This window comes from Spizellomyces punctatus (genome assembly GCF_000182565.1).
Source record: "Spizellomyces punctatus DAOM BR117 chromosome Unknown supercont1.9, whole genome shotgun sequence".
NCBI classification, from domain to species: Eukaryota; Fungi; Chytridiomycota; class Chytridiomycetes; order Spizellomycetales; family Spizellomycetaceae; genus Spizellomyces; species Spizellomyces punctatus.
The window spans coordinates 784,481-807,408 of record NW_015971545.1 but is presented as its reverse complement, the minus strand read 5'-3'; the positions used below and the strand labels follow the sequence as shown (position 1 = coordinate 807,408).

Below are 22,928 nucleotides of genomic sequence, written 5' to 3'. Positions count from 1 at the left end.
CGGTTTCGCCTATTTCTCAATTCTACCTCATGCTTTAATGGAGCCGAACACCCATATCCACTCTTTCAAATAGTGTACACAGTGTGTGATGAGTTGCTTTCAAAATATTTAAAGAACTCTAACATGGTTTCTATTTAAGGATAAAAATTGCACAATATGAAAACTGCCAACAATGTCCGTCAATCTCGCCAGACCCTCATCTAGTTTCCTACAGACCAGCTGCACAAACGGACCGATAAATATATACATATATCTATCTCCACCTCCAAAACCGAAACAACAAATCCAGATCATTGCCCTTTGACTTTCAAATGCACCCGTGAAATCTTCTTATCGGCTGTAACCATGTACAAGGTCCGGCCGTCAGACGTCAGGCTATAATCAAGCACGCCTGTTCCTACAACATATTTGTCAAGAAGCTTCCCATCTTCCACGCTCCAAGCTCTGAATATAAAATCGGTACCAAAAGTGATCAAGGTACTCGAGTCGGGTGAAGTGCCCATCCCGGTAATCCGTCCGTGGTTCGTATTGAAGAAGTGTCTGATCTGCTTGGTAGTAATATCCCACTGTACAACTGAGCTAGTTCCCACTGTTGAATACAAGTAGCGTCCATTGGGCGTCACGGCAAGTCCCTTGATCCCCATGTGTGGTTCTGGACTGGTATACACGTAATCCCAAGAGAACGTATCCGTTTGCGTATCTAGACGTAGGACGCCTGGTACACCGCCGGCATAGTCTACTCCAATGTAACCGTACCGAGGATCGCTGAGGGGAAAATATACTTGGTCCGCGAGAACGCTCAAGTTGGCTGGCGGAGAGATGATCCGGACGTCAGGACTGTTCGGAGACCATTTGACGATGTCGGTAATGGAGCCTGGCGATCCATTAACCAAGGTACCCATACGTGACATTGTTGCATACAGGAATCCACTGGATGCAAAAGTTGGAGCCGAGACAGTTTCTGCGTTTGCATTGTACGTACGAAGTAAAGCACCGGTTAAAATGTTGAACTGAAGGACTTGCGTCCGATTCGCTGCTCCATGGCACGTGTAGAGGAAGGTTGAATAGTCCGGTGGCGTATACATGTTGAATTCTCCTGGCTTCGTGCAGTTGGCGCTCGAGTATGTATAGACTACACTGCCGGTTCCGGAGTCGGCTCTGATGACCTGTCCGTTATTTGAGGGATAGAACAGCCACTTATCATCCTGACTCAGCATAAGGAATGCTGAATCTTCATTAGCGATCCCATCCGCGATGCCCACTGCTTCTACAGCTCCAAAGCTAAATAGCCCACTTTTCGGAGCGGTATCGTTCGATTCCGATGAGGACTTGCTGAACTTGCCCAGGAGTCCCGGTACTAGTAGGGCTATCGCCACCACAAGCAACAGAATAACTGCTATCAACGTAATTTTCTTCTTGTTTGATTTGGTGGGCGAGACTTCTTTGATTGCATATGCAGCAGACGTGTCTTTTGGTGGAATATTTGGCTGTACCACAACCGGTAATACCCGCTCAGGCTCAACGACCGTTACCTCGTCCCGTAGTTCATAGTTGGACGAAGGAACGTACGAAGAGCGATTGGAGGCTACGTTTGATGGAGTCGGTGAAGCTATTGAGGAGAGCTGCGAAAATCTCTGGCTTGACTGCATGTGCTGCACGTGCAAAGGGATCGGCGATGGAGAAGGCGCGTATGATGCTCCTTGGGCTGACTGGATACGCAAAGGCACCGGCGATGGAGAAGGTGCGTAGGATGCTCTGTGGGGAGTCTCAACGGATTGCACGCTGGTAGAACCTTCTGATAATCCTTGGTAAGATGCATGTGCATGCACATATTGGCCGGGTTGCGATGACAAATGAGCAGCCCCAGCTATGGGAAACTGTTGTGGAATTGAAGTCGATAGATGCGATGACGAGGAAATTGGGGCGTATGCGGTAGAGGACGATGTCTCGAACGAGGACACATGCGAAGGATCGTCGTATGCAGGTGGTGGTGCGGCAGACGCATATTCGTCGGCGTCATTTTCAGGACGAGGCTCATCAAGTACAACCGCAATCATATTCACCAAAAGATCGGCATCCTGGGCGTCTTGGTTAGCTACGCTGCCCTGAAAGACACTCGATAATGTTGCGTAATCGTCGGCCAAGCGTATAATGGCACCTTCTCGTCGGAATGCGTCGTCTTTAAATACCCCATCCAGTACCTTGGTAGCCGTAATGGGTACAGAGGGTTGAGCGACTCGGTACAAATCCATTCCCTTCATACTATTGACCCCAGCACTTCGTTTCAGGGAGGACCTCACATCGGCGATGGTGAAGGGTCCAGGCAACCACAAGACAACTACTGTCCCTGAACCCGAGCTTCTGTACACAACGCACGCAACAGGGATAACTGACGTCTTGCTATCCATTTTGAAGTTATCGCAGGACAGCCCGTGAAGGAGGAGGTGGACTACCTACCCTTGAATAAATAACCATTCACTTCCTTTCCTCGTGGCTGAGCAATCCGCGATACAGATGGACTGTTGCTATAGCAATGATCGCTGGCGGCAGTGCTCACGTCACGCCCCCACGCGGCCACGCCTCAATCCGTCGCTGGCGTTTGTTGCGACCCGCAGTAAATGGGCATAAACAATCCTTGAAAGGCCGTGGGGGTCAGCGGCTAGCATGAGATTATCTTTTGTTTACATTACATTCAATCTTGCTATTGGAAGATGCTATTTGCTTTACAACTCCATCATGTAATCAGCCGCAATGTTATATCGTTCCTGCAAAAAGCATATGTCTCCATTTCCATTTCCATCGCTCAAGTGCTCCATAACCAGTTAATCGGGCTCATGTCACCATATCCTCTCATCCCAATCTCTCATCCAACAAGCAATATGTTTCGCGAACACAATTGATCCTGAGTAGAGGATTCAAGATGTTAGCTTGCGGTAGTTTCGATGGTATGAGGGAGAACACGGACTTCCTATACTCCTAAGTATTATTCTCTCTTCAGCACCATTTGCAACCATGTATCCGCTGGTACAATTTGAGTAAGCGTATCCTTGAAGCGTTGAGCAAGAGTGCGCACACCCATTCGAGTCCATGTCGCATCGGTACAGTGATTTCGAACAAGCTTGTATATAGGCTCCTGGTCACGAAAGTTGGGCGCGTTGGCCCATTCGAGCATTACCTCTGCCTTCTCGATAGAGGACGGATTAGTTTTGATATCCAGAATTTTCTCAATATGGATAATAGGAATCGTAGTGTGTTTGAAACTAGGGTTTTTGATTGTTGTCTTCCATTCGTTCCAGAAGCTGTAATCTGTTGTTTTAATTCAATGTAAGCTGCTTGGAGCTCGCAGTCTCCAGTCATACCTCTGATAACACATGGTCAAAAGCTCATCAATTTGCAGATAGTCAGCATTCCTCAGCATGCTCATCCAGTTACTTCCTTCAAAGCAATAAGCTGGAAGTTTGTGGCCGGAGAGGTACGCAAGGCAATCAAGGACTCTTAGTGAATCCGGCGGTTTAACTTCAATGTCTTTAATGGGGGGCTGCTCTCCGTCGGCTTGTTGAGCAAAATCCGCATGCGCTCGAAAGTAACCGCTACGCTCAAGATTCTTTCTAGGAACTCGAACGGCGGTGGAATACGGTCGAATGCGAACCAATTGAGTCGGTACAGGTGAAGTTGCTTTCATGTCTTGCGGCTTTTTTTCTGCTTCGTTGGTCTGACCGTTCATGTATAGGGGACAATAATGCTCTGGGTGTGTTAGAAAGGATTGTACCGTTCTGTACAATGAGAAATTCATCAGGATTGGAAGAAACACAATTACCTTCGCGAAGCTACTCTTCTTTGTACGATGTCTTCAGTGAAGCTTCCAGTCATTGGGGTCCACTTGTGACGTTTGCCATGTCATGACATGCGTTGCTGTCATTAACAGCATCGAGACCCGTTTTGGCGTTCTATCACTTATTTTGGCCATCTGTTCGGCTCCCTCACGATCCCTTTTGCAAACAAGCAGGATTAGAATTTATGTGGATTTCGTGAATAAATCTCCCGTTTCTTTAGATGGTTTGCTTCACCATAGTCCGATTAAACAGAATCCAATCCCGCATGTGATGCAGAAACAATGCATTAGGCATTAGATGAAGACTATACGTGGGTAAGAGTTATGACACGCCGGATTTTTCGTGCTCCACAGCTTTCCTCGAATGATCGCGGCTAACAATGATAATTGCGATCAGTCCCTCTGTTCATCAATCGATTGATAAGCTGCATCACTTTTTCGATGACCTCCACGGATCTCCTCGATGTCGCTTCTTTGGACGCCTAATTGAGTAATGCACTACCTTCACGTGGATGGATAGAGTGTTCTTAAATGCCATGAAATCTAACTTGTACTGCATTTGGTTGGCCATGCAGCCCCGATTCAATACATCTTTTGGCAGGTTTTTCATTCCTTCTCAAGTTATTATTGAGCAGGACCCCCAACCCAAGTCCAAACAACAGAAGCTAGTAATCCGCGATTGGAATTGTGTTTGGTATGAGCGAGCCTACTAGATTTAGCCCATGTGGATTCTAACCAAAGCATCGTGGTTGACTGTGGATTGAACTACTTCGTAAAATATTATGCTGTGTGCAGGTTTCAAATATATAAAAAATATCATTGGAAACATATCATCAGATTTCTCTAAGTAGCTCTACGATCGCCTATAGATGCGATGCACCAGCACCAGCCTGCTCCTGCCCACTCTTTTCCTTCTTCCTCTTGGCCTCCAAAGTCACATAGTCCTCCCAATCGGTGTACTGCTCCGCACCGCCACCATAGTACTTTTTAAAATCCTGGTAAGGAGTCAATTCATAAGCATTGCGCAATCGGTCCACGAAATCGGGATTGGTAATGAAGGGACGGGCGAAACCGATCAAATCCCCTCGACCTTCTTGAAGGGCCTGTTCAGCGGTCTCAAGTGTGTAACCGCCGGTAAGGATGAGCTTGGTGGGGGATTGAAGGAGACCAGCGAATTCGTTGAGTTTGGATTGGGAGTGGGGAGGACCAGGTTTCCATGCTCCCCACACGGGTTCTGTAAGTTGGACGTCTATAGATATGGTAATGATTAGGCTTGCTTCTTTTACAACAACAGAGATGCTCCAGTGCTCTTACATGACAACTTGTATTTGGCCAATCGGGAGATAACGTATGTAAAAAGCGCCTTCGGGTTCTCGTCGCTCACGTCCTGTCCATTCATGTAGGGTGACAACCGGATAGCAACCTTTGATGCAGGGAGCTCAGACAAGCAAGCTTCAAGGACTTCAAAAAGGAACCGCGCCCGATTTTCAATGGATCCGCCGTATTGATCGGTACGCTTGTTGGATGAAGTTTGGAGGAACTGATCGATCAAGTAGCCATGGGCAGCGTGAATCTCAATACCGTCAAAGTTGGCCTCACGGGCACGGCGAGTGCTGAGCTTATATTCAGAGACAATGAACTTGATTTCCTCAACCGTCAATGAGCGGGGCTTGTCCTTTCCCTTTGTGGGGAGATCAGACGCTGAGACAGGAGGTTTGTTGTCTGGTTGCAGTTTCGCTGTGGATGCCCTCCCAACGTGCCTAATGTACAGAATGAGTTGTCGTTGATCGATACCATCGTATGGGACTTGCAGGAACCTACCAGAGTTGCGCGTAAATGTATCCACCCTTTGCATGAACGGCATCCGTGGATTTCTTCCATCCCTTGGCTTGTTCTTCCGTAAGACAAGCAGGGACATGTTCATCTGCAAAGGGCATAAGCACGTGACCAGCGTTCACAAGCAAAAGTCTTGAATCAGAACATACATCCTTTTGCCGTAACAGAGCAGCTGGTTCCTTCGCTAATGATGAGCCCGCCGTCAGTGGCCCGCTGGAGTGTCATTCCCATGTATGAGAACGCATATATTCAATTTTGCTTGCTTTGCAGACAAACCAACCTGTGCGTAGTACTCTGCATTCAAGTCATTGGCAACTTCCTTTAAAGAGTTTCATGTTAGGAGATTGTCAACGAAAAGTAAGAAGATCTAAACGGAAATACATACTCCAGGCGATCTGGACCTCGTCATCGGCCCCATGACGACACGGTGCTTCAGCTGCATATCGCCGACTTGGATGGGAGAGAATAAAAGTGACATTTTGAACTTTTGTGAATGGAAGATACGATGCATGGGTAGGAGGGAAGGGCAACGAGAATCGACGACCTTTTAAAGCATTCATCGTCATGAAGGATTTGAAATCGAAATTTCAGCCGATCGAAATGTTTGTCTCACCGTCGCTCCCCGGCATTAGAAACGCCGCGCTTTTGATGTTAAAACAGGTGTTTACCATGGTTCCAACTGAAACCAAACGTTCCGAATGGGTGGATGCCGATATTCCGGGTCAACTGGTTCCGAAGTTACAACCGTCATGCAAAAGATTGCATTACTTTGATAACGTACATGAGCTAATGCTATGGAATTTTGACGCAACAAACGGATGGCAGGACAATGTTGTCTGATCAATATGACATATTCGGCTTCAACGATCATGTCAAGAAAGAATGCTACATTCATAGAAATTGGGTGAAATTGTATCAGTTCAGAGCACACCCCAATTGCGTTGATGCCATGTATTCCTGAATCTCGTTTTCGTAACTGGATTGTTGACTGCCCTAAAACTTTGCGGGGTATTTATTTTTGGAATATCGAATATCGCATGTCACGTGATATGAAACGTAATATGTGGCTGGGCAGGAACGTCGGAATTTTGAAAGGCAAGGCCAGTCTTGTCAATAAGTTACCTTCTATGCAATTTGTATACGTTTTATACTAGTGAAGACGGCGGACACGCTGGCACATGCACCTCCTCAAAAAGTCCTCCAGGAGAAGGGCTCGCTACGCTGTCCGGGAAACATCGCTCCCACCTCATGAGCAGGGTGTTGCCATTGCAGCGCAAGCATGGGGCCCTCTCGAAACCCTCCTTCAAATGTACCGAGGGCGAACGTTACCTCCGTATGTAGAAGTGGATGGCCTCTTAGCACGCTTCCACTCGACGTTGACTGACATCCCAGAGACTGTGAGCCCTGGTGGGAAGCGAGTTGTAGTCCAGTGTAGGGGCCTGTTGGTCGCTTTACGCAAGTATTTTGCAGAAAAGACTAGAGATGATTTATTGAGGACGTGTTTGGAGATGATAAAGGAGCTGGGAAAGGACTTATTGAACGAGACAATTGCAGTGGTGGAATCTGAAACGTTGCGGTGCAGCGTTGATACTAGGAGCTCTGCGCGCCCGGGGCATGACCGGCCTGAGAGCTTGTTTTCTGCCGGCTCGTTATCCAAAAGAAAAAGGTTAAGACAGATGTGGGACAACAGAAGGCGCTTGATATCTAGGCGAAGCCGAGAACTACGACGAAATTCGGTAGTAAAGGAGGAGCACCCTGGAAGAGAAGGTAGGTGATTGAATAATCCGTGGCTTGCTCTTTGATCGCTCACCTATCTTTGTAGCTCTTCAACATGTACGTACTATATTCGCACTGTTGCTTACAAGTGGACATTTCCGTTTGCTTCTGTTGGACCTTTCCGAGGTTCTTCACGCCTGCGTTACCGAGATCATTCAGAAGGGCGCCGACGAGATGAACGACAGGAAGGACGATATTTCCAGTGTGACAGTGTCGGATGAAGGAATAGTTGCTGATCATCATAGTCCAGCACGCCGCTACGAACTACCTTCCCCAGTGTCGGACGAAGATGAGTTTTTCGAGGCGCCAACGAATCTGGTTGGAGAGATCAGTGGCGAACCCATTGAGAATGTTTTGAAGCGGAATCCATTAGTCGACTCTGTAGTTAGCTCTGCAATTCATTACAACCGACCTCTTCAACTATCAACGCCAACTTTCCACCGCACGTCCCAAAGCTCATCACATGCTGCCATCGCATCGGCTGCAGAGTATGCGCCCCCCGTTCCAAACATACCTCCAGTATCAACTCCAGGATCCACTCGATCACATCGTTCCCATCGATCCTTCCTTACCTTTACCGCAAAGGTGTTGCGCTCAAAATGGGATGCAGACGAGTCGGAGCTGGATGCTAAACTCCAAGAAGTCGTTTCTGAGTTACGGTACCATGACAAGTATCGTCAGGCGATTGCAGGGTTGATACAGTTTGGGGAAAGATATGTGAGCAGACGGAAGAGCCAATTGCAAAAGATTAAGAGCGCTGAGATGGAAAGGAAGTTCAAAGTCACTGGAGAGAATGTCAAAGTATGTGTTTGGTTGCATGACGCAAACGTTCTGGACAGGTCTAATCGTTAATTCAGATTCTCATGGAGCGCATCACGAACACGCCGCTTTCCCCGCTGCTTGACATTTTCTCTCGTCTCCGAAAGTCTCCAGCCTTCCCAGCTCTCGTGACCACCCTCCGCGCTTTTGTGGAAGCTGACTCCACAGTCTCCCCTGGAACGGATCCTTATACACCAGCAAGTAATGAATCTGTGCCTGATACACAATCCATTGTTAAAGCTGTACGCCAAGTGTTGAATGACCCCGACGGGAAAGAGTTCGCTTGTGAATTGCATAAGATTGTGATGGGATTTAGGAAGGATGAGTACAGAAAGGAAGTCGCTCTTTGGACGGATCGGTTATGGTCCGCCGTCTTTGGAAAGGGGTGAGCATGCATCAGAGTACCTTTTAACTCGTCTTCGCCGTCTCAACCATCTTCAGGTCACTATCATCCCGGCATCGTCACCTCACTGCCCTTCATAAAGACTTTAAAAATGCCGTCCTTCCGAGCCTGTTAATGCGATACAAGTACATTCCAGTGCCACCCTTTACCTTCACAGCCAGGGGAATCGAAGTCACTGTTTTGGATCCCATTATAGTCGCCACAGCTAACCTTTGCCCGGCTGATGTGCGGGTCGGTGTTCGATGGGGACAAGTGGAGCAAAGTACCACTGGGTTAGGCAGCGATGGCCATCACAACGCGAGGCCGGAAATAGATGCGTTGGTGAAGGGGACGCAGGTCAAATTTGAGGGAGTCAGATGCGTTGTTGCCTCTGTTCCCGCCAAGAAAGGTGCTGAGGGATATCCATCGTCTGGAAGTTTCTTGACTCGTATTCTGCCTTGGACATGGTCTGGCAGTGTCGATGGGGTGGTACGTTATGCATTCATCGTCAACTGAGCTTTCATTTCTCATTTTAATCATAAATGTTACTTCAGGTTGGTGGCCCAGGTTTATCCCTATACATCCGTTATGCACCACCAACGGCCACCCACACGGCTGCCATGAAAATCAAAGCAACGATTCCTCCTTCACACGCTGAACTCACTTTACATGGTCCCATGGGAAGACTCTTGGCGCCACTAATTAGAAAGGCAGTTTGCAGGGCTGCGGAACGGGAGTTGGAGAAGAAAATTGCAGATATTCTGGAAAGCATTTTGGGAGGTGGTTAGTGTGGCCGTGGTCGTGTGCGTGGGCTGGTATTTTGCACAGTTAGATAGGGTAGGTAGCGTCAATTGCATAGCACTTGTATAGATTTCACTGATGTAAATAGAACAATTCTGGATCCTCTTCCTCTTTGCAATTCTTCTTGTCCTTACTGGTGAATTCATGGTTAACATCATGTCCTGTACACACTATCTTTTGCTAGTCTGATCGGTGCTCCATTCTGCATGAAAACATAAATCCCATTCAGAGCCTAGCAATATGACACCATAACCACCTTCGAAGTAATTCATAGCAGCCTTTTTCGGTTTCTCCATTCATGCCGCTCTTTGAAAGAGATTGTACATCTTTTGACAATTTCTCTTTTGATAATATGATACACCAAAAAAAAAAAAAAAAAATCACCAATCGTCATCCTCTCGAATATTCCCAAACTTCTTTCTCAAAGCCGCATGAAGTACATCTTCTACGGTAATAATTTGGTGTTTGGTTGGCGACATGCGGCGAAGAGGCGTGCCCCCAGGAGTACGTTGAAGGCCGGGGATAGTTCGGAGGGCCGGGGGATGTGATTGGAGCTCGTGGGTAAGAGTTGGGTAACTGGGTGACTTTTTGGAGGATGGTGGGGTGCTTGGTGGGCGAGGTGGTTTACATGACGGTGTTTGCGGCGGTGGTGGGGGTGGTGGAGGCGGAGGAGGGGGTGGAGGTGCGAGGGATGGGTTTTCTGGTCTGGTGAATACGCAATGTTAGAAAACGGATATGATCAACGTTACGAGTACAAAGTCGGCTCACTCACATTGAATATCTATCTTCCTTCCCCCCAACCCCATTTCTCAAAATCAAATTTCGCAGCTCCATCAATCGTCTTCTCAAAATAGCCTCCTCTGTGTCATCCTTATTCAGTTTCGGAACCCAACGTCTCATGAAGCGTGGTAGCCCCTTAACTGCCAACGATACAACGTTCTTCACGACAAATGCCGTTGGACGGGACGGCAGAACGCGCTCCAAGAGAGTGCCGATGGATGGTACATGGCGGAATTCGTGCATTAGTTGGGAGGGCGTAAGGGTTAGGAGATGATCTAGGTAATCGGGGGTCAAGTCTGTTGGGGATGGTTGTGGGGATTCGAGCGGGTGAGATTGGAATGGAGTCATAGACAAAGATTGGTCTGGTTCTACGGCTAGAGCTGGTCCAGCACCAGGAAATCCAGGTCCAATCAACAAGTCATATCGCTCAACGTCGCGAAGAATATTTCCTAGCATTTTCTTTCGCAGTGCGTTGCGGACTGTTTCCGCTTCGGAGGGGGACAGAAGATCAGCTGGACCGGTTGGAGATTTGCGCCATAGTTGGCCGCTGCTGTCGAGATAAACGTTGTCTGCTGGATCGAGCAGGGTTGTGTTGAGAGGAAGATCTGAGGATGAGGACGAGGATGCAGAGGTGCTGCGGTGGAAGGATGGGGAAGCGAGCATGAGTTGGTTGATCTTCTCTTGCAGGTACAAGAAGAAGTAGGGAGGAAAGCACGTTCCTAATATCGTGTTTTACCACACACGTCAATGCTTATGCGTCCGCTTAGGCCCGCGTCGCGCGCCCTTGGGTTGGGTCATCTTCGGGATTTACATCTTTTTAAGAGAAATCATATTTCAATATTTACGAAAGACCCCATGTACATGAAAATTATGCAAAAGCGGAATATGCCACTGATATACGCCAGAATGAAAGCACGGATACTATCAACTACACTAAATCACATTGCCTTCCAATGTGTAACAGGCGCAACGCAAGATGAGCTTCTGTTCATTCCTCCTTTTCAGCTCCACCACCGGTAACCACAACTTCCCTCACATTCCCATGCTCATCTGCAACATGCTGTACAATCTTTTTGTGCGTCGTTTCAGCCTCGGGAGCTTTGAGTCCCTCCTTCAGCGCCTTAGCATCGCCAACTATTTCCTGTTTCTCTTCACTAACCGCCTCGGCAACGGCTTCGGTAGAGGCCGCACCCATTCCGACAACTGATTTCGCCATTTCCACGGTCCCACCAACAACGCCCATCGCCGCTCCGGCTGTTTTCTGAGCGACACCTTTGGCTGCACCTGCGGCGGCACCGGCAGCAGCAGCAGCGGTGCTTACAACGGCCTCAGCGGCGTGCTCCACAGTCTTAATGGTTCCTCCGACAATGCCTTTAGTCGTTTCTAGGACGGTATGGACTTCTTCGGCGGCACGTTCTTTACCGTGGGTATAGGCGGAGCCAACGGTTTCGCTGGTGCTCTGGACAGCTTTCCCGGCGGTCTCGGCGGTGGCAGCGGCGGCTTCCTGAGCGGCAGTCGTGGCCTGACGTGCGGTTTCCACTGTAGCTCCAGCAGCTTTGCCGGCAACGTCAGATGCAGCTTCAGCCGTCGATTGTGCAGCACTGACTGTGGCACCGGTTGCTTTGCTTGCAGCTTCGGAGGCAGTTTGAGCAGCACCCTTGGCGGTGTCCGTCACAGCTTCGGTGGTCCGTCCAGCGATGTCGGCCGCTGCTTGAACAGCCCCGGAGGTCACATCCATTGTCTTTGCACCGGCTTCTTTGGTGGTGTCAACGGCCTTTTGCCCGAGGTTCACGGCCGTATCGGTTGCAGCCTTCGCAGTTCCACTGACAACGTCTGCTGTAGTAGTAGCTGCGCCCTTGGTGGTATCAATCGCCTTCTGACCGACGTTGAGGGCAGAATCGGTCGCAGCGCGTGCTGTCTTTCCAGCCAATTCGGTACCGGCTTGAGCGGCACTTTTAGTAGCCTCTACGGTTTGTTTCTCAGTATTGGCTGCGAGTTGCGCTGTTTCGCTGGCGACATTGGCAGTAGTTTGAGCGACATTTTTAGTGGTATCCTTTGCTTGCTGTCCGGCATTCTTGGCAGTATCGGTGGCCGCTTTTGCTGTCTTTGCACTCATCTCCGATCCTGCTTGAACGGCACCTTTCGTCGTATCTCTAGCCTGCTGGCCAGCGGTTTTCACAGTTTCCGTGGTTCCTTGTGTTGCTTTACCTGCCAATTCCGACCCGGTATGAACGGCGTGCTTGGTCGTATCCGCGGTCTTCTGACCAGCGCTCCTGGTCGTTCCGGTAGGACCTTGCGCTTTTCTTGCACCGGTATGAACATGAGGTACATCTGGGGCACCGTGGGCTGCTGGTGCGATGACAGTCTCCGTATGCATGCCGCCTGCAGGCTGCTTTCCCGCCATACCACCCACACCTTGCCCTACAACCGGGGTAGTCGCAACCGGCTCATATGCAGCTGTGGTAGTTCCCATGGTCGCGGGGCCTAACTTGGTCGCTTGAGTAGCATACTCTTCGACAACCGCTCCAGCGAGGGTACCAGCTGGACCAGCTTGCTCTGCACTCCCGACATGGGCTTTGGTTTTGGTAGGTGGCACCTTCTAATGTGGAGGGGCATGGGAATGAGAATATGGGCAGATTTTTGGTTAACTCACAGTCTGTGCCTCGTGAACGATTAATCCATTCCTTACCTGGCCTCTGCTTGTCATGACTCTGATGCGTAGAGTAACAATTAGATTTTATAACTCAAAGTGAAATGGATTCTCTGTTGATACGGTGGAGATAACTGGTCTGGAAAGTAACGAAAGCAGAAGAGACTGGACAAGCTTTAAGACGATCCAGCTGCTGATGACGTGCACTTGCATACATGTGGGAGAGTGACGACATTTACACGGATGACACCGGTCTCTGAAGCGGGAACGTCAAGCCCCCCGTTCTCAAAGCCGCATGGGGTGTCAAATGGGGAACGGTGGACCTTTTATCTATTCTTTGCAGCAACATCTGGTTGTGTCAGCCGCGGATAGCGTATCATGTCCATTCTGCTGACATCAATACGGGAATTGCTGTTAGGTTCTTGTAATTTCATTAAGGGTAATGCCCCAAATATTCTTAATGCAATCCAAAAATCCATATTGTTAAGAGCGTAAATAGGACGGCCAATACGGCAGATCCCCTCGACTCCGCAAGCAAAAGCCCACAAGTTACCTGCTCCGCTTACGTATTAGCCCAGTAGAATGCACTTGTGCACTCGAGTGCAGCGCCAGGAAGACTCGGCACAGTCATAGAAAGGGTTAGTTACTCACGTGCTTGTAATCTAGCCTAATTGGGACAGCTATATTGCAATCTTCTAACCGCGTTCAACGCGCGTTCCCACCAACCCTACTCATCACCAAATTTCCCACGGATGGACTTTCCCGCAACACCATTCTTCACCACCTCCGTCGTCCGCAGTTTAACCTGACTTGGCACTTGCTGTACCAACATCTGGCTCGCGCATCCGCTCTCCACCGCGTCAAGCAAAGACACAGTAAGGTGAGTTTTCGGGGTTCCCAAATCATGCGATGTTGCTGTTTGGAAAGGGTGGTTCCCAGAGTCACGCTGCACCCTGACGGGTTGGGCATTTGGTTAGCCCCGAATCGTGTACCATCGGCCCCAGCCGCTCTTTTTTTCCATTTGAATTGGTTTTGAGAAAGAGTCTGCACCAATTATGGTTATCGGACCTGCGTGACAGGTCCCAAACCTGCGGGTTCCTGACTTCGGTCGGCTTAAGCAGAGTAGGCAGCCCTGTCCCTTTACGATTCCAGTTGAGTACCTGGGCGAAATGTCCACGGGGTCATGAATTTGACGTTCCGCAATGAAAAGGCAGCAACGTCCAGTGTCAAATCGGGTGCATCAACATCGACATTACTTTTGGACGTATACGACCACCTTTTTGTCCTCTTTTTCCTTGTATGTTCATGCTGCCCTCCTACGCCATCGGTTTCACCTTTTTCCTCGGCGTTTGTTTTCTGCGAGAACCGCGGCTTTTTTTTACGTTTTGAATCCCTTCTACCCCCTTTTTTGGGCTCTTCGTGGCGTCTTTTTCCGTCATCGTCTGAACGATTTTCCTCGGCGTTCATTTCCTGCGAGACCGAATTCCCCCCTCTCCCGCCGGTGACACTCTTGGACCCTAAAGCCTTAATCTAGATATTATAATAAAATGTTAAGCTGTGTATGTTTTCTTACGAATATAAGTGGATGCATCATCAGAAATATGACCAAACTAGTGAATGCTGCGTACTCTGAAGAGACCTGTGATAGATTGATTTCCGTGATTAATGCCCCAGTTTTTTGAGACTGCGAGACGTTTTCTGTTTCGGGACACTTGGCTATGCGTTTTGTCCATTTTTGTCATTTTCCCTATCAGGACTAGTTGCATCTTTCACGATCTACTGAACATTATCATCAATATATTGTTCCCTGCATGAACGTTATAGCAATTTCCCATGAGACACAGTCATCCGCTCTGCTTACGTATGAGCGCACTCGAATGCACTTGTACAATCGAGTGCAGTGGCTGTAGTGGATTCTTCGGGGACGCCGTCTCAGTTGGACTTGTAGCTATTTGTCAACCTTTGCAGGGCTATTTTTAGGTTTCAAAATAACTAGTGGCTACAATCTCTTTTTTACTACCATCTCGTTTCTACTTCTCGCTTGGTCTGTTATTCGGTCTCTGTTCAAGTTTTATTAGGGTTAAAGAGTGCGATAGATTTGTTCAACGGGAAAAATGCCCAACTACGAGCGAGTCCCAGAAGCCGAGGAAGAAAGTACGTCTGCCACTCCCCAGCAGCCTCCACAAGAACCCGACACCTCCTCCTCAACCCCTCCTACCCGCGCCCATGCACCTCTCATAAGAGGAAACGACGGGGTATTTGCAAACTTGAGCGCAAAGCCCGAGGTGTCTGCCAAACCAGAAGGCAAGACGTACCAAGAGCTCGAGCCACCTTCGTATGCGGAAGTTGCGCATGACCCTGTACCTTCTTACTATGAGACGACTGTGATATCTAGTGGGTTCGCTGAGGACGGGGAAGTGCTTATTGAGGGTAGGTTGGCCTTTCCGTATTCAATGTCAAATTTTCATGAGCGCTCAACTCGTTTTGCAGGTCTGCCCGTAGGAGACTTTTTTACCTTCATCGTCAACATGCTCGTATCCATGTCATTTGACTTCATTGGTTTCCTCCTTACGGCGATGCTAGCGACTACCCATGCCGCAAGGGCAGGGTCTCGCTGTGGATTTGGTATTACCCTCATTCGGTATGGATTTTATATCAAGACTCGGTCGACAGATGAGATGATTCAGTATGAAAATGAGACTGAGAAAGAGCGCGAGGAAGTAAAAGTGGAGAATGATTGGGTGGCGTATTTGATGATGTTTGTTGGGTTCTTTGTTATTCTGGTATGTTGTGATTGTCGATAAAGCATTGACGTCAACAGTTACTGACATATTCCTTTTGGTTTAGCGTGCGAATGCCGACTTTGTTCGCGCAAAGAGAATGCAGGCAGTCATTTTGGCTTCTTCGGAAGTGGCACCTGTATAGATATTATGCCATCATATCTGTTGTTTTGTCGCTGTGTTTTTTTGATATTTGATTTGTGATTTGTTTTACCTCACCTGCTTTATGAGTGATTTTGATGAATACATGAACGTTTGACTAGCATGCATTGTTGCATGGAAAACTCTATGATCAGCGATCGAAAGGACTACAGAACTATTGTATCTTATTATTCAAATCAATTCACACAGGCCTAAAGGCTCACTCTTCCGTCATTTTTTCAGCGTCCACCTCCCCCAAATCCTGTAGAGGTGCATCATCACCATCGTGATCTGCCTCCATTTCTCGTTCGCCCTGTTCAGTCCCATTCTGCTCCCGATGCCCATTTTCCTCTCCTGAATCGCCATCTCGTCTCTCGGGTTTGCGCTCGACAACTACAACTTGGCTGCGACTCGGCTCATCTTGATCTCTTCGTTCGCGACGGTGCTCAATGCGTTCACGCAGGTCCCGATCATCTCGACGATACGAGTCATGTCTGTCACGGGAGCGCTGATCGTGGTACCGTGGATACCCTTCGTTTTCTCGTCGGTATCGCTGTGTCATATAAGATGATTAAACATGCGGCTTGAACAAAAGGACGTCCTGACGTACCATCATTCCCCGCCCCTTTACAATGCGACCATCCTTATCTCTCCTCTCAAACCCATGCCGATTTGTTAAGTCGGCGTTAACCAACTGTCTTCGCTCATTGTTATGCTTGCCACCGCTACGGTCCAGCCACGACCTTGGACCGTTGATCTCCTCAGGTGGAGCAATGCCAACGTACTCTTCAACGGTTTGAGATTCCTCAATGGATTTGGATTCTTCCTTCTGTTTACTTTGCTTCTTCTTCTTCTTCTTTGCCTTTTTTCGCTTTTTGCTTCGTTCCTCTTCGGACGATGATGAAGGGGAGCTTGATTCGGAGGACGATAAAGATGATTCGGAAGAAGTGGAGGGCGATCTGCGTCGCCGTTTTTTAGATTTGGTTTTCTTCTTACGTCTTCGTTCCTCTTCTGATGATGATGAAGAGGACGACGAAGAAGGGGTGAGCGACCTTCTCCGTTTTGTTTCAGCAGTAGCGTCCCGATCCGATGGTCGTCGCTTCGTAACGACACGTTCCAGCTCTCCACTATTAGCGATGATGACTTTATCGTGGGGTCGGTCTTTTCTATCAGTGGGCAGCACCTCGATTTTGCGCACAATGTCTTGACCACTGACTACCCTTCCAAACACCACATGCTTTCCGTCCAGATGCGGCGTCGGAGCGCAGGTGATGAAGAATTGAGATCCGTTTCTAAATCGCCCAAATCTTAATCGCAAAATCACCAAGAGATACAGAACTATCGCACCAATACTCACGTATTGGGACCTCGGTTTGCCATTGATAGCAAAAATTCGACATCATGTTTCCGCTTAAAACTCTCATCCGGAAATTGGCTCCCATAAATACTTTCCCCGCCAGTTCCATCTCCATTCGTGAAATCCCCGCCCTGGAGCATAAAGTCTTGAATGACTCTATGAAAGGCCGAGCCTTTATAGTGCAATGTTGCGCCACTTTTGGCGCTTCTTCCGCGTTCACCAGTGCATAGTGCGCTGCTCATTACGCCGGGTTAATGGAATGCCTGCCAAATAAGGGAACGTCCTTGCCATACCGAAAGTTTTCCGCGGTCTTTGGGACTTCGTCTGCAAAGAGTTCGAAGACGATTCTCCCGGCTGGTGACAAGGGAATGGAACAAGATCAGACTGGGTACGGAAACAGATGACCTGCCAATTGAAGATTCACACATATTCCAACTCACCCTTCTGTCCCGCAATTTCTATATCAAAATAGCACCGGGGGTTATGTGATCTGGACATGGTTCATGGGTTTGGATGATCTCTTGGGGTTGGCAAGGGGATTCATCTTCGTTGAGTTGGATCGATTTCACGTGATCTTGACCGTGGGATTCAATTCATCCTCCAATTCACCAGGTCTTTGATAGAGCAGGCTTCTTTCGCAAGACTGCTTTGAAATACTTCAACAGCACAGGCACACCAGTATCCAGTTTCTCGTCCCAACGTGCATCATCATTTTTATTTAAAATGAAATAGACTATCAAAGATCGACCCAAATCTACAAATCCTTCCCACCCGTAACACCCTTCTTTTTCTCGGCAGCCAACTTTGTTACAACATTAATGTAGGTCCCAAATACGAATGCAACGAGATTGAAAAAGGGAAGCCAGAGTTCTTGGCTGAGGTACTGTGAGCAATTTTGGGTGAGTAACATATCAGAGAACAAATTAGTCTGCTTAAATTTACCTTGAACGCAATGATCTGAACAGATGGGAAGATGAGCCATGTCATTTTCATGACTCCAAGTAGACGGGTTTTTAGGGTTTGCAGAATGCCTGGAATGCCTGCTCCCGCAATGTACGCCATTGCCGCGAGGTAGACTGGAAGAGCAACCACATTAACCACATACCAAACCCCAAAGCGGAAAGTCACTGCACACTCACCAGCATTCTGAATAGGCGCAATGACCAAATTGCTAACCAAAAGCTTCAAGATTGACCATCCCGCACCAGTCTTGTCCTTGAAAGCCTTATCCAACCCTTGATATAGGTAATGCCCCAACGGTCCACTCACAAAAAATCCATATGCGGCCATCTTGGCCGCTTTTTGACGGGCAAGCCGTGCATCGCTTCCTGCTATACGTGATGCAAGTAGTTCTTGGAGGGCATTGAGCGTTGCGCTGGTACTGGCTTTTGTAAGTACTGGGTGGGTTTGGAGCGCAAGGACGTAGCGGGTCCAGAGGGTTGGTGGGGGGAGCGTCTCGATTTCAACGGTCATTCTTTGGGTTGTTGGGGTGTGTGGTGATGGATGGTAATGAGTCGTTGTAGGAAAGTGAGTGTACTTTATAGCCGAAGCGGGTGAGACGCGTGACGCGAACATTCATCCGCGTCACACTTCTGTCCCCCAACGTAGGCAATCGTCGCAAGGGGCGAACGTTGAACGGTGGGACGAGTTTAGCCGCTGGTGGATCACATTACAAGTAACTGAAGTCACATTTGGAACACAAGAACAAACGACAAGATACGTCGTTCAAAAAGTTTATAAATTCATGCACCACTTGTTCCTTCCCGTCAAGCCCGCAAAAACCACGACAAGTCCACACCACACTTTTAGAGTTTCCGCATTGTGGTTAAATGATTGATTTATATGAATGCAGAATGCAACCACCCATTTGACATCATCTAACATCTGTTAACTAGTTCCCACTCTGTTCGCTAGTTAATCTAACTTCTAGCCTCCTCTACCAATTCACGCAACCTCCTTAACGCCTCATCCATATCCTCAGCTTCCGCAATAGAATAAGATGCTCGAACATAGGGTGTTGTAGTGGGATTTGGGAAGAACTCCTATGTTTCCAGGAATGTAAATAAGCAATGCAGACTCGCTCACCGCCTTAAAATGGAAAACTTACAAAACCAGGGACTAGCAGCACCTTCTTTTCCATCGCTTTTTGCTTAATTAAATCTGAAGAATCTGTTATTCCGAGGAGCTTCAACCAAACAAACATTCCTAGTAAAAAGTTCAGATTTTGATACAATTGTCTTGACGAGATGAACGTTGTTCACGTACCCGCATCAGGAACAGTCCATTCCGCAACACCCTGCAGCCTTTTGCTAGCGCTCTGCAAGAATAAATCCCGCTTTTGTTCGTAAAACCCAGCAACACTTCTGGTGTGCTTCAAAAACCCATCACGTCCCCACTTTTTCAGTAGTTGGTAGGCGAGCATCTGACTCAATCCGGAAGGGTGGAGCATCGTCGCTTGGCCATGCAGTACAATTCTGTCGACTAGGGGTTTTGGACCTGTTACCCATCCGATACGCATGCCGGCCGAGAAGATTTTGGAGAGGGAGTCAAAGCGCAGGACTCTCTTGTCTGCGTCCATAGAGAAGTAAGTGGCTGCTCGCTTGTCACCAAACTAGTAGTACGATTCGCGGGTTAGGATACCATTGCATTGAACACTTTGCGATATGAACAAACCTGCAGGTAGTAATATGGATCATCTTCCAGGATGATGATATCGTACCGCTTTGCTATCTCGTATATCTTTCGCTTCCGTTCCACCGATGTGCTCACCCCTGTTGGGTTACCACCGACAGGTACTGTATACAGAACCTGAAATCCACCTTGGAAGTTACCACGTGCCCCTCCACTCAATTCCCACCTCGATGTCGTTCACGAACCTTGGGCCTTGTTCGGACATCCTTCCATCCGCTCAAGATCTCCTCTAATTTGTCCGAATCCAGGCCATCCTTATCCACCGGTACCTCTACATTGTACCCGTCAGTGATTCAATCAATCTCCCAAGAGATCTGCCATCCCACACAACCCACCCACAAACTTGCATCCCAAAGGTTTCAAAAATGCCAAAGATCCAACGTATGCAGGTGACTCGATCAAGAGATTATCTCCTTCGGCAAGCAGCATCTCAAAGGCCTAACAAGAAAGTGATTTCAGAGGTCACTCGCCAAGCTATGCATCGACCACAACCAACCTTTGTAAGTACATCTTGACTCCCGTTCCCAACGCAAACATCAAACGAATCGTACAATGGTGAGTGTTCGGATGTTTGCAGTTCTTTTAACCAGGCAACAAACTCTGGTATCCCATTCTGCAACCACCAATATACGTTAATGTGTGATATTCTTGTGCATGAATGGCGGGAATTGCTCACCGTGGGACTATATTGCAAAGCTTTCTGCAAGTCTCCACTCTCAACATGAATCTCCCCGCCTCCTGCCTCATCCTTCAATGTGAAACTAAGCTCCTTGAACGGGAATGTTGTCGGGTTTGGGTTGCCGCCTCCTAGGGAGATCTGCACGAGTCCAAACTATGTAATTCTCAAACATTCAGTAAAAACGAATAGACAGTTACATACCATGCCAGGAATGGACAAAAGGGGCTGCAAGGCCCTGATTGCAGACGGCTTCCTCGCCGCACTGCGGACAGTAAAGAATCGTGAATAGTCATCAGGGTTACTTGCTTCGCTGGTCATTGTTCTGAATCGCGTTGTTATGAATGGCAGTGATGGTGAACAATCTATCACAACAAACGAAGGAGGAAAAGCGAGACTTCGCAGGTGTGTAGAGTGCCGACAGTTTGCAGCAGTGGCAGTCATACCACGAACCAAAAGCGCTCTGAGTTAAACCACGCAAAAGAGATCATCGGGGATGGAAAGATTGACGGCTGAGAGATTGGAACTTGCTGTGCCACCCACTAGTCTTAACCACGGTATATTTACAAATATAGGATGCAATATCACGAAAACCGGAATTGTTGATAAGCAGGAACACCCAATTCTAGTTCTTCCTCCTCCTCTCTCGCTCTTGTTAAAATGGATGGATCCAGCTGTCCGCGACTCCGTCGGACTCTGCTAACATCACGATCCTCCACTCTGGGTCGCTTCCGGTCATTGTTACGTGGATTTCGCGCATACTCCTCTGTTCGAAGCTCGGGGTATGTTGGCAACAACACGGGCGCACACGCTGGCGGACTCTCTCGAAAGTAATCGTGGCGTAGCGCTTCGTGAACCGTGAGGCGGCTTGAAGGGTAATACGTTAACAAGCTTTTCAAGAGTTTACGTACAGACTCTTTTTGTTCGCTAAATTGGCCGGCAATATCATCGTACGGAATGGACGGGAGTTTCACCGATTTGGCGTAAGGAAGCTTATCAAAGCCGGGCCAGATTCGGGCGTTCGGGGTCCCCAATAGGCGGCAGATGAGATCAAGCTGTTGTTGTTCGACTTTGCCTGGTAGCAGAGGTTTGGCTCGAATGAGCTCACCGAAAATGCATCCTACCGCCCTGTGGAGTACGTTAGCATTTGAACATCGATAGTTACCAACAAATCAACCAACCACATGTCGATTGCGGTTGTGTACGACTTTTCACCAAACAGCAATTCCGGTGCACGGTACCAAAGTGTTACTACTTTAGGTGTCATCGGCCGGACAGGTGTCCCGAATTTACGTGCAAGTCCAAAGTCCGCTAGTATATGAGATTCAGTCAGTGACATTAAGTGCCAAATGAGACGTTTCTGGCATCTTTGTTGCCCACTCACCAATTTTCAGTATCCCACTCGACGTCAGCAATAGGTTGGATAATTTTAGGTCTCTGCAGTTATATATGTCAAGATGAAAATCATCAGGTATCGTCAACATAGAAAGTAGATAACATTTGAAAGGCATGTAGGCACGCACCTGTGAATAATATAATTATCATGCAGGTATGCTGTAAAGTATAAGTACTCATGTACAAGCACTTGACTCGATATGCGACCACATACCCAGTCCTGTCAAGAGTTGCGACATGAGACACTTCACTGTAATACAACTAAGTATCAGAAGCCACCCAAGAACACTCGGTATGCATTGACCGGCAGAGTTTACCTTCAGCTTCTCTGTACCCAGGATGTGGCCCTTTGTTGATGACATTATCCATTAAGTTACCCATGTCCTGAAGCAAGGATTAAATAGAGTTCCAAGACAACCGCGGGAAACTACATTTGCATACCTGTTCACAATATTCCATTACTCAAGTGCAGATCGCAATGTCCAGCATGAATTACTCATACTCTACATCAACCATTCGAAATCCACCACCTACCCATAAATATGTTGTCTAGATCGGGGATTTCATGTCAGATCTTAGTTACTTTCCATCAGCCGAAACGCTAAGAAAATAGCCTACCCAAGCCATTTCCAACAACCACATCCAAGACGCTCACAACATTCTCGTGCCTCAAGCTCTTTAAAAGAGATATCTCCCTTAAGGAACTCAGAGGTAACCCCTCTTGCTCCTGTTCCATCCGTATTCGCTTTAAGGCGACTATTGTACCCGAAGCTTTGTCGCGCGCACGATAAACAATACCGTAGGTTCCTTCTCCAACTCGGTTGAGCTTTTCATAACGCTCGACGGACGGTGAATTGCCGGTGAAGGCCTGGCGGATTGTTGCAGACGGTCGGTTGGCGGAAAGGGATCTTACAGTTTTGACGGGGAGGGGGTCTGTTGGTGTGTCGGTAAGATAGGTATCATGACGTGATGGCTGGTATGGTACCGGGGGCCCTGGCATGCTTTCAACCTG

General features: G+C 48.1%; 12 protein-coding genes across 12 annotated transcripts; 3 read left to right on the top strand and 9 right to left on the bottom strand.

Annotated features, from left to right (window-relative positions):
* Positions 1-82: 82 nt before the first annotated feature.
* Positions 83-2,460, bottom strand: SPPG_05650 (uncharacterized protein). Its single transcript, XM_016753859.1, has one exon. It carries the CDS (start codon positions 2,406-2,408, stop codon positions 291-293), a length of 2,118 nt encoding a protein of 705 aa, XP_016607448.1. The 5' UTR covers positions 2,409-2,460; the 3' UTR covers positions 83-290.
* Positions 2,461-2,647: 187 nt separating this feature from the next.
* Positions 2,648-3,786, bottom strand: SPPG_05649 (uncharacterized protein). Its single transcript, XM_016753858.1, has 3 exons — positions 3,360-3,786; positions 2,966-3,299; positions 2,648-2,902 (listed from the first exon to the last, which is right to left on the bottom strand). The coding sequence occupies exons 1-2, from the start codon at positions 3,722-3,724 to the stop codon at positions 2,984-2,986; spliced, it is 681 nt and encodes a 226-aa protein (XP_016607447.1). The 5' UTR covers positions 3,725-3,786; the 3' UTR covers positions 2,648-2,902; positions 2,966-2,983.
* Positions 3,787-4,586: 800 nt separating this feature from the next.
* SPPG_05648 (uncharacterized protein) lies at positions 4,587-6,222 on the bottom strand. Its single transcript, XM_016753857.1, has 6 exons — positions 6,054-6,222; positions 5,949-5,987; positions 5,818-5,881; positions 5,654-5,756; positions 5,147-5,592; positions 4,587-5,081 (listed from the first exon to the last, which is right to left on the bottom strand). Exons 1-6 carry the CDS (start codon positions 6,177-6,179, stop codon positions 4,696-4,698), a joined length of 1,164 nt encoding a protein of 387 aa, XP_016607446.1. The 5' UTR covers positions 6,180-6,222; the 3' UTR covers positions 4,587-4,695.
* A 540-nt stretch (positions 6,223-6,762) lies between these two features.
* SPPG_05647 (uncharacterized protein) lies at positions 6,763-9,546 on the top strand. Its single transcript, XM_016753856.1, has 5 exons — positions 6,763-7,435; positions 7,491-8,245; positions 8,302-8,648; positions 8,705-9,134; positions 9,200-9,546. The coding sequence occupies exons 1-5, from the start codon at positions 6,847-6,849 to the stop codon at positions 9,431-9,433; spliced, it is 2,355 nt and encodes a 784-aa protein (XP_016607445.1). The 5' UTR covers positions 6,763-6,846; the 3' UTR covers positions 9,434-9,546.
* Positions 9,547-9,772: 226 nt separating this feature from the next.
* Positions 9,773-10,933, bottom strand: SPPG_05646 (uncharacterized protein). The gene is made up of 2 exons (XM_016753855.1): positions 10,219-10,933; positions 9,773-10,151 (listed from the first exon to the last, which is right to left on the bottom strand). The coding sequence occupies exons 1-2, from the start codon at positions 10,887-10,889 to the stop codon at positions 9,827-9,829; spliced, it is 996 nt and encodes a 331-aa protein (XP_016607444.1). The 5' UTR covers positions 10,890-10,933; the 3' UTR covers positions 9,773-9,826.
* A 281-nt stretch (positions 10,934-11,214) lies between these two features.
* On the bottom strand, positions 11,215-13,035 carry SPPG_05645 (uncharacterized protein; the record flags this gene model as incomplete). Its single annotated transcript, XM_016753854.1, has 2 exons — positions 12,916-13,035; positions 11,215-12,825 (listed from the first exon to the last, which is right to left on the bottom strand). Exons 1-2 carry the CDS (start codon positions 12,931-12,933, stop codon positions 11,215-11,217), a joined length of 1,629 nt encoding a protein of 542 aa, XP_016607443.1. The 5' UTR covers positions 12,934-13,035.
* A 536-nt stretch (positions 13,036-13,571) lies between these two features.
* Positions 13,572-14,476, top strand: SPPG_09294 (uncharacterized protein). The gene has a single exon (XM_016757453.1). It carries the CDS (start codon positions 14,060-14,062, stop codon positions 14,408-14,410), a length of 351 nt encoding a protein of 116 aa, XP_016607442.1. The 5' UTR covers positions 13,572-14,059; the 3' UTR covers positions 14,411-14,476.
* Positions 14,477-14,830: 354 nt separating this feature from the next.
* SPPG_05644 (uncharacterized protein) lies at positions 14,831-15,921 on the top strand. Its single transcript, XM_016753853.1, has 3 exons — positions 14,831-15,306; positions 15,367-15,659; positions 15,724-15,921. Exons 1-3 carry the CDS (start codon positions 14,991-14,993, stop codon positions 15,799-15,801), a joined length of 687 nt encoding a protein of 228 aa, XP_016607441.1. The 5' UTR covers positions 14,831-14,990; the 3' UTR covers positions 15,802-15,921.
* Positions 15,922-15,965: 44 nt separating this feature from the next.
* On the bottom strand, positions 15,966-17,738 carry SPPG_05643 (uncharacterized protein). The gene is made up of 5 exons (XM_016753852.1): positions 17,595-17,738; positions 17,448-17,508; positions 17,155-17,388; positions 16,408-17,089; positions 15,966-16,350 (listed from the first exon to the last, which is right to left on the bottom strand). Exons 1-5 carry the CDS (start codon positions 17,650-17,652, stop codon positions 16,018-16,020), a joined length of 1,368 nt encoding a protein of 455 aa, XP_016607440.1. The 5' UTR covers positions 17,653-17,738; the 3' UTR covers positions 15,966-16,017.
* A 95-nt stretch (positions 17,739-17,833) lies between these two features.
* SPPG_05642 (uncharacterized protein) lies at positions 17,834-18,738 on the bottom strand. Its single transcript, XM_016753851.1, has 3 exons — positions 18,294-18,738; positions 18,097-18,230; positions 17,834-18,037 (listed from the first exon to the last, which is right to left on the bottom strand). The coding sequence occupies exons 1-3, from the start codon at positions 18,727-18,729 to the stop codon at positions 17,909-17,911; spliced, it is 699 nt and encodes a 232-aa protein (XP_016607439.1). The 5' UTR covers positions 18,730-18,738; the 3' UTR covers positions 17,834-17,908.
* A 159-nt stretch (positions 18,739-18,897) lies between these two features.
* Positions 18,898-21,019, bottom strand: SPPG_05641 (uncharacterized protein). Its single transcript, XM_016753850.1, has 9 exons — positions 20,726-21,019; positions 20,522-20,662; positions 20,342-20,458; positions 20,181-20,283; positions 20,031-20,116; positions 19,828-19,962; positions 19,420-19,765; positions 19,262-19,359; positions 18,898-19,196 (listed from the first exon to the last, which is right to left on the bottom strand). Exons 1-9 carry the CDS (start codon positions 20,963-20,965, stop codon positions 19,074-19,076), a joined length of 1,389 nt encoding a protein of 462 aa, XP_016607438.1. The 5' UTR covers positions 20,966-21,019; the 3' UTR covers positions 18,898-19,073.
* An 86-nt stretch (positions 21,020-21,105) lies between these two features.
* On the bottom strand, positions 21,106-22,924 carry SPPG_05640 (CMGC/CDK protein kinase; the record flags this gene model as incomplete). The annotated part of the gene is made up of 9 exons (XM_016753849.1): positions 22,535-22,924; positions 22,451-22,465; positions 22,358-22,377; positions 22,234-22,300; positions 22,131-22,166; positions 22,045-22,075; positions 21,906-21,958; positions 21,703-21,832; positions 21,106-21,649 (listed from the first exon to the last, which is right to left on the bottom strand). Exons 1-9 carry the CDS (start codon positions 22,914-22,916, stop codon positions 21,106-21,108), a joined length of 1,278 nt encoding a protein of 425 aa, XP_016607437.1. The 5' UTR covers positions 22,917-22,924.
* Between the last annotated feature and the right edge of the window lie 4 nt (positions 22,925-22,928).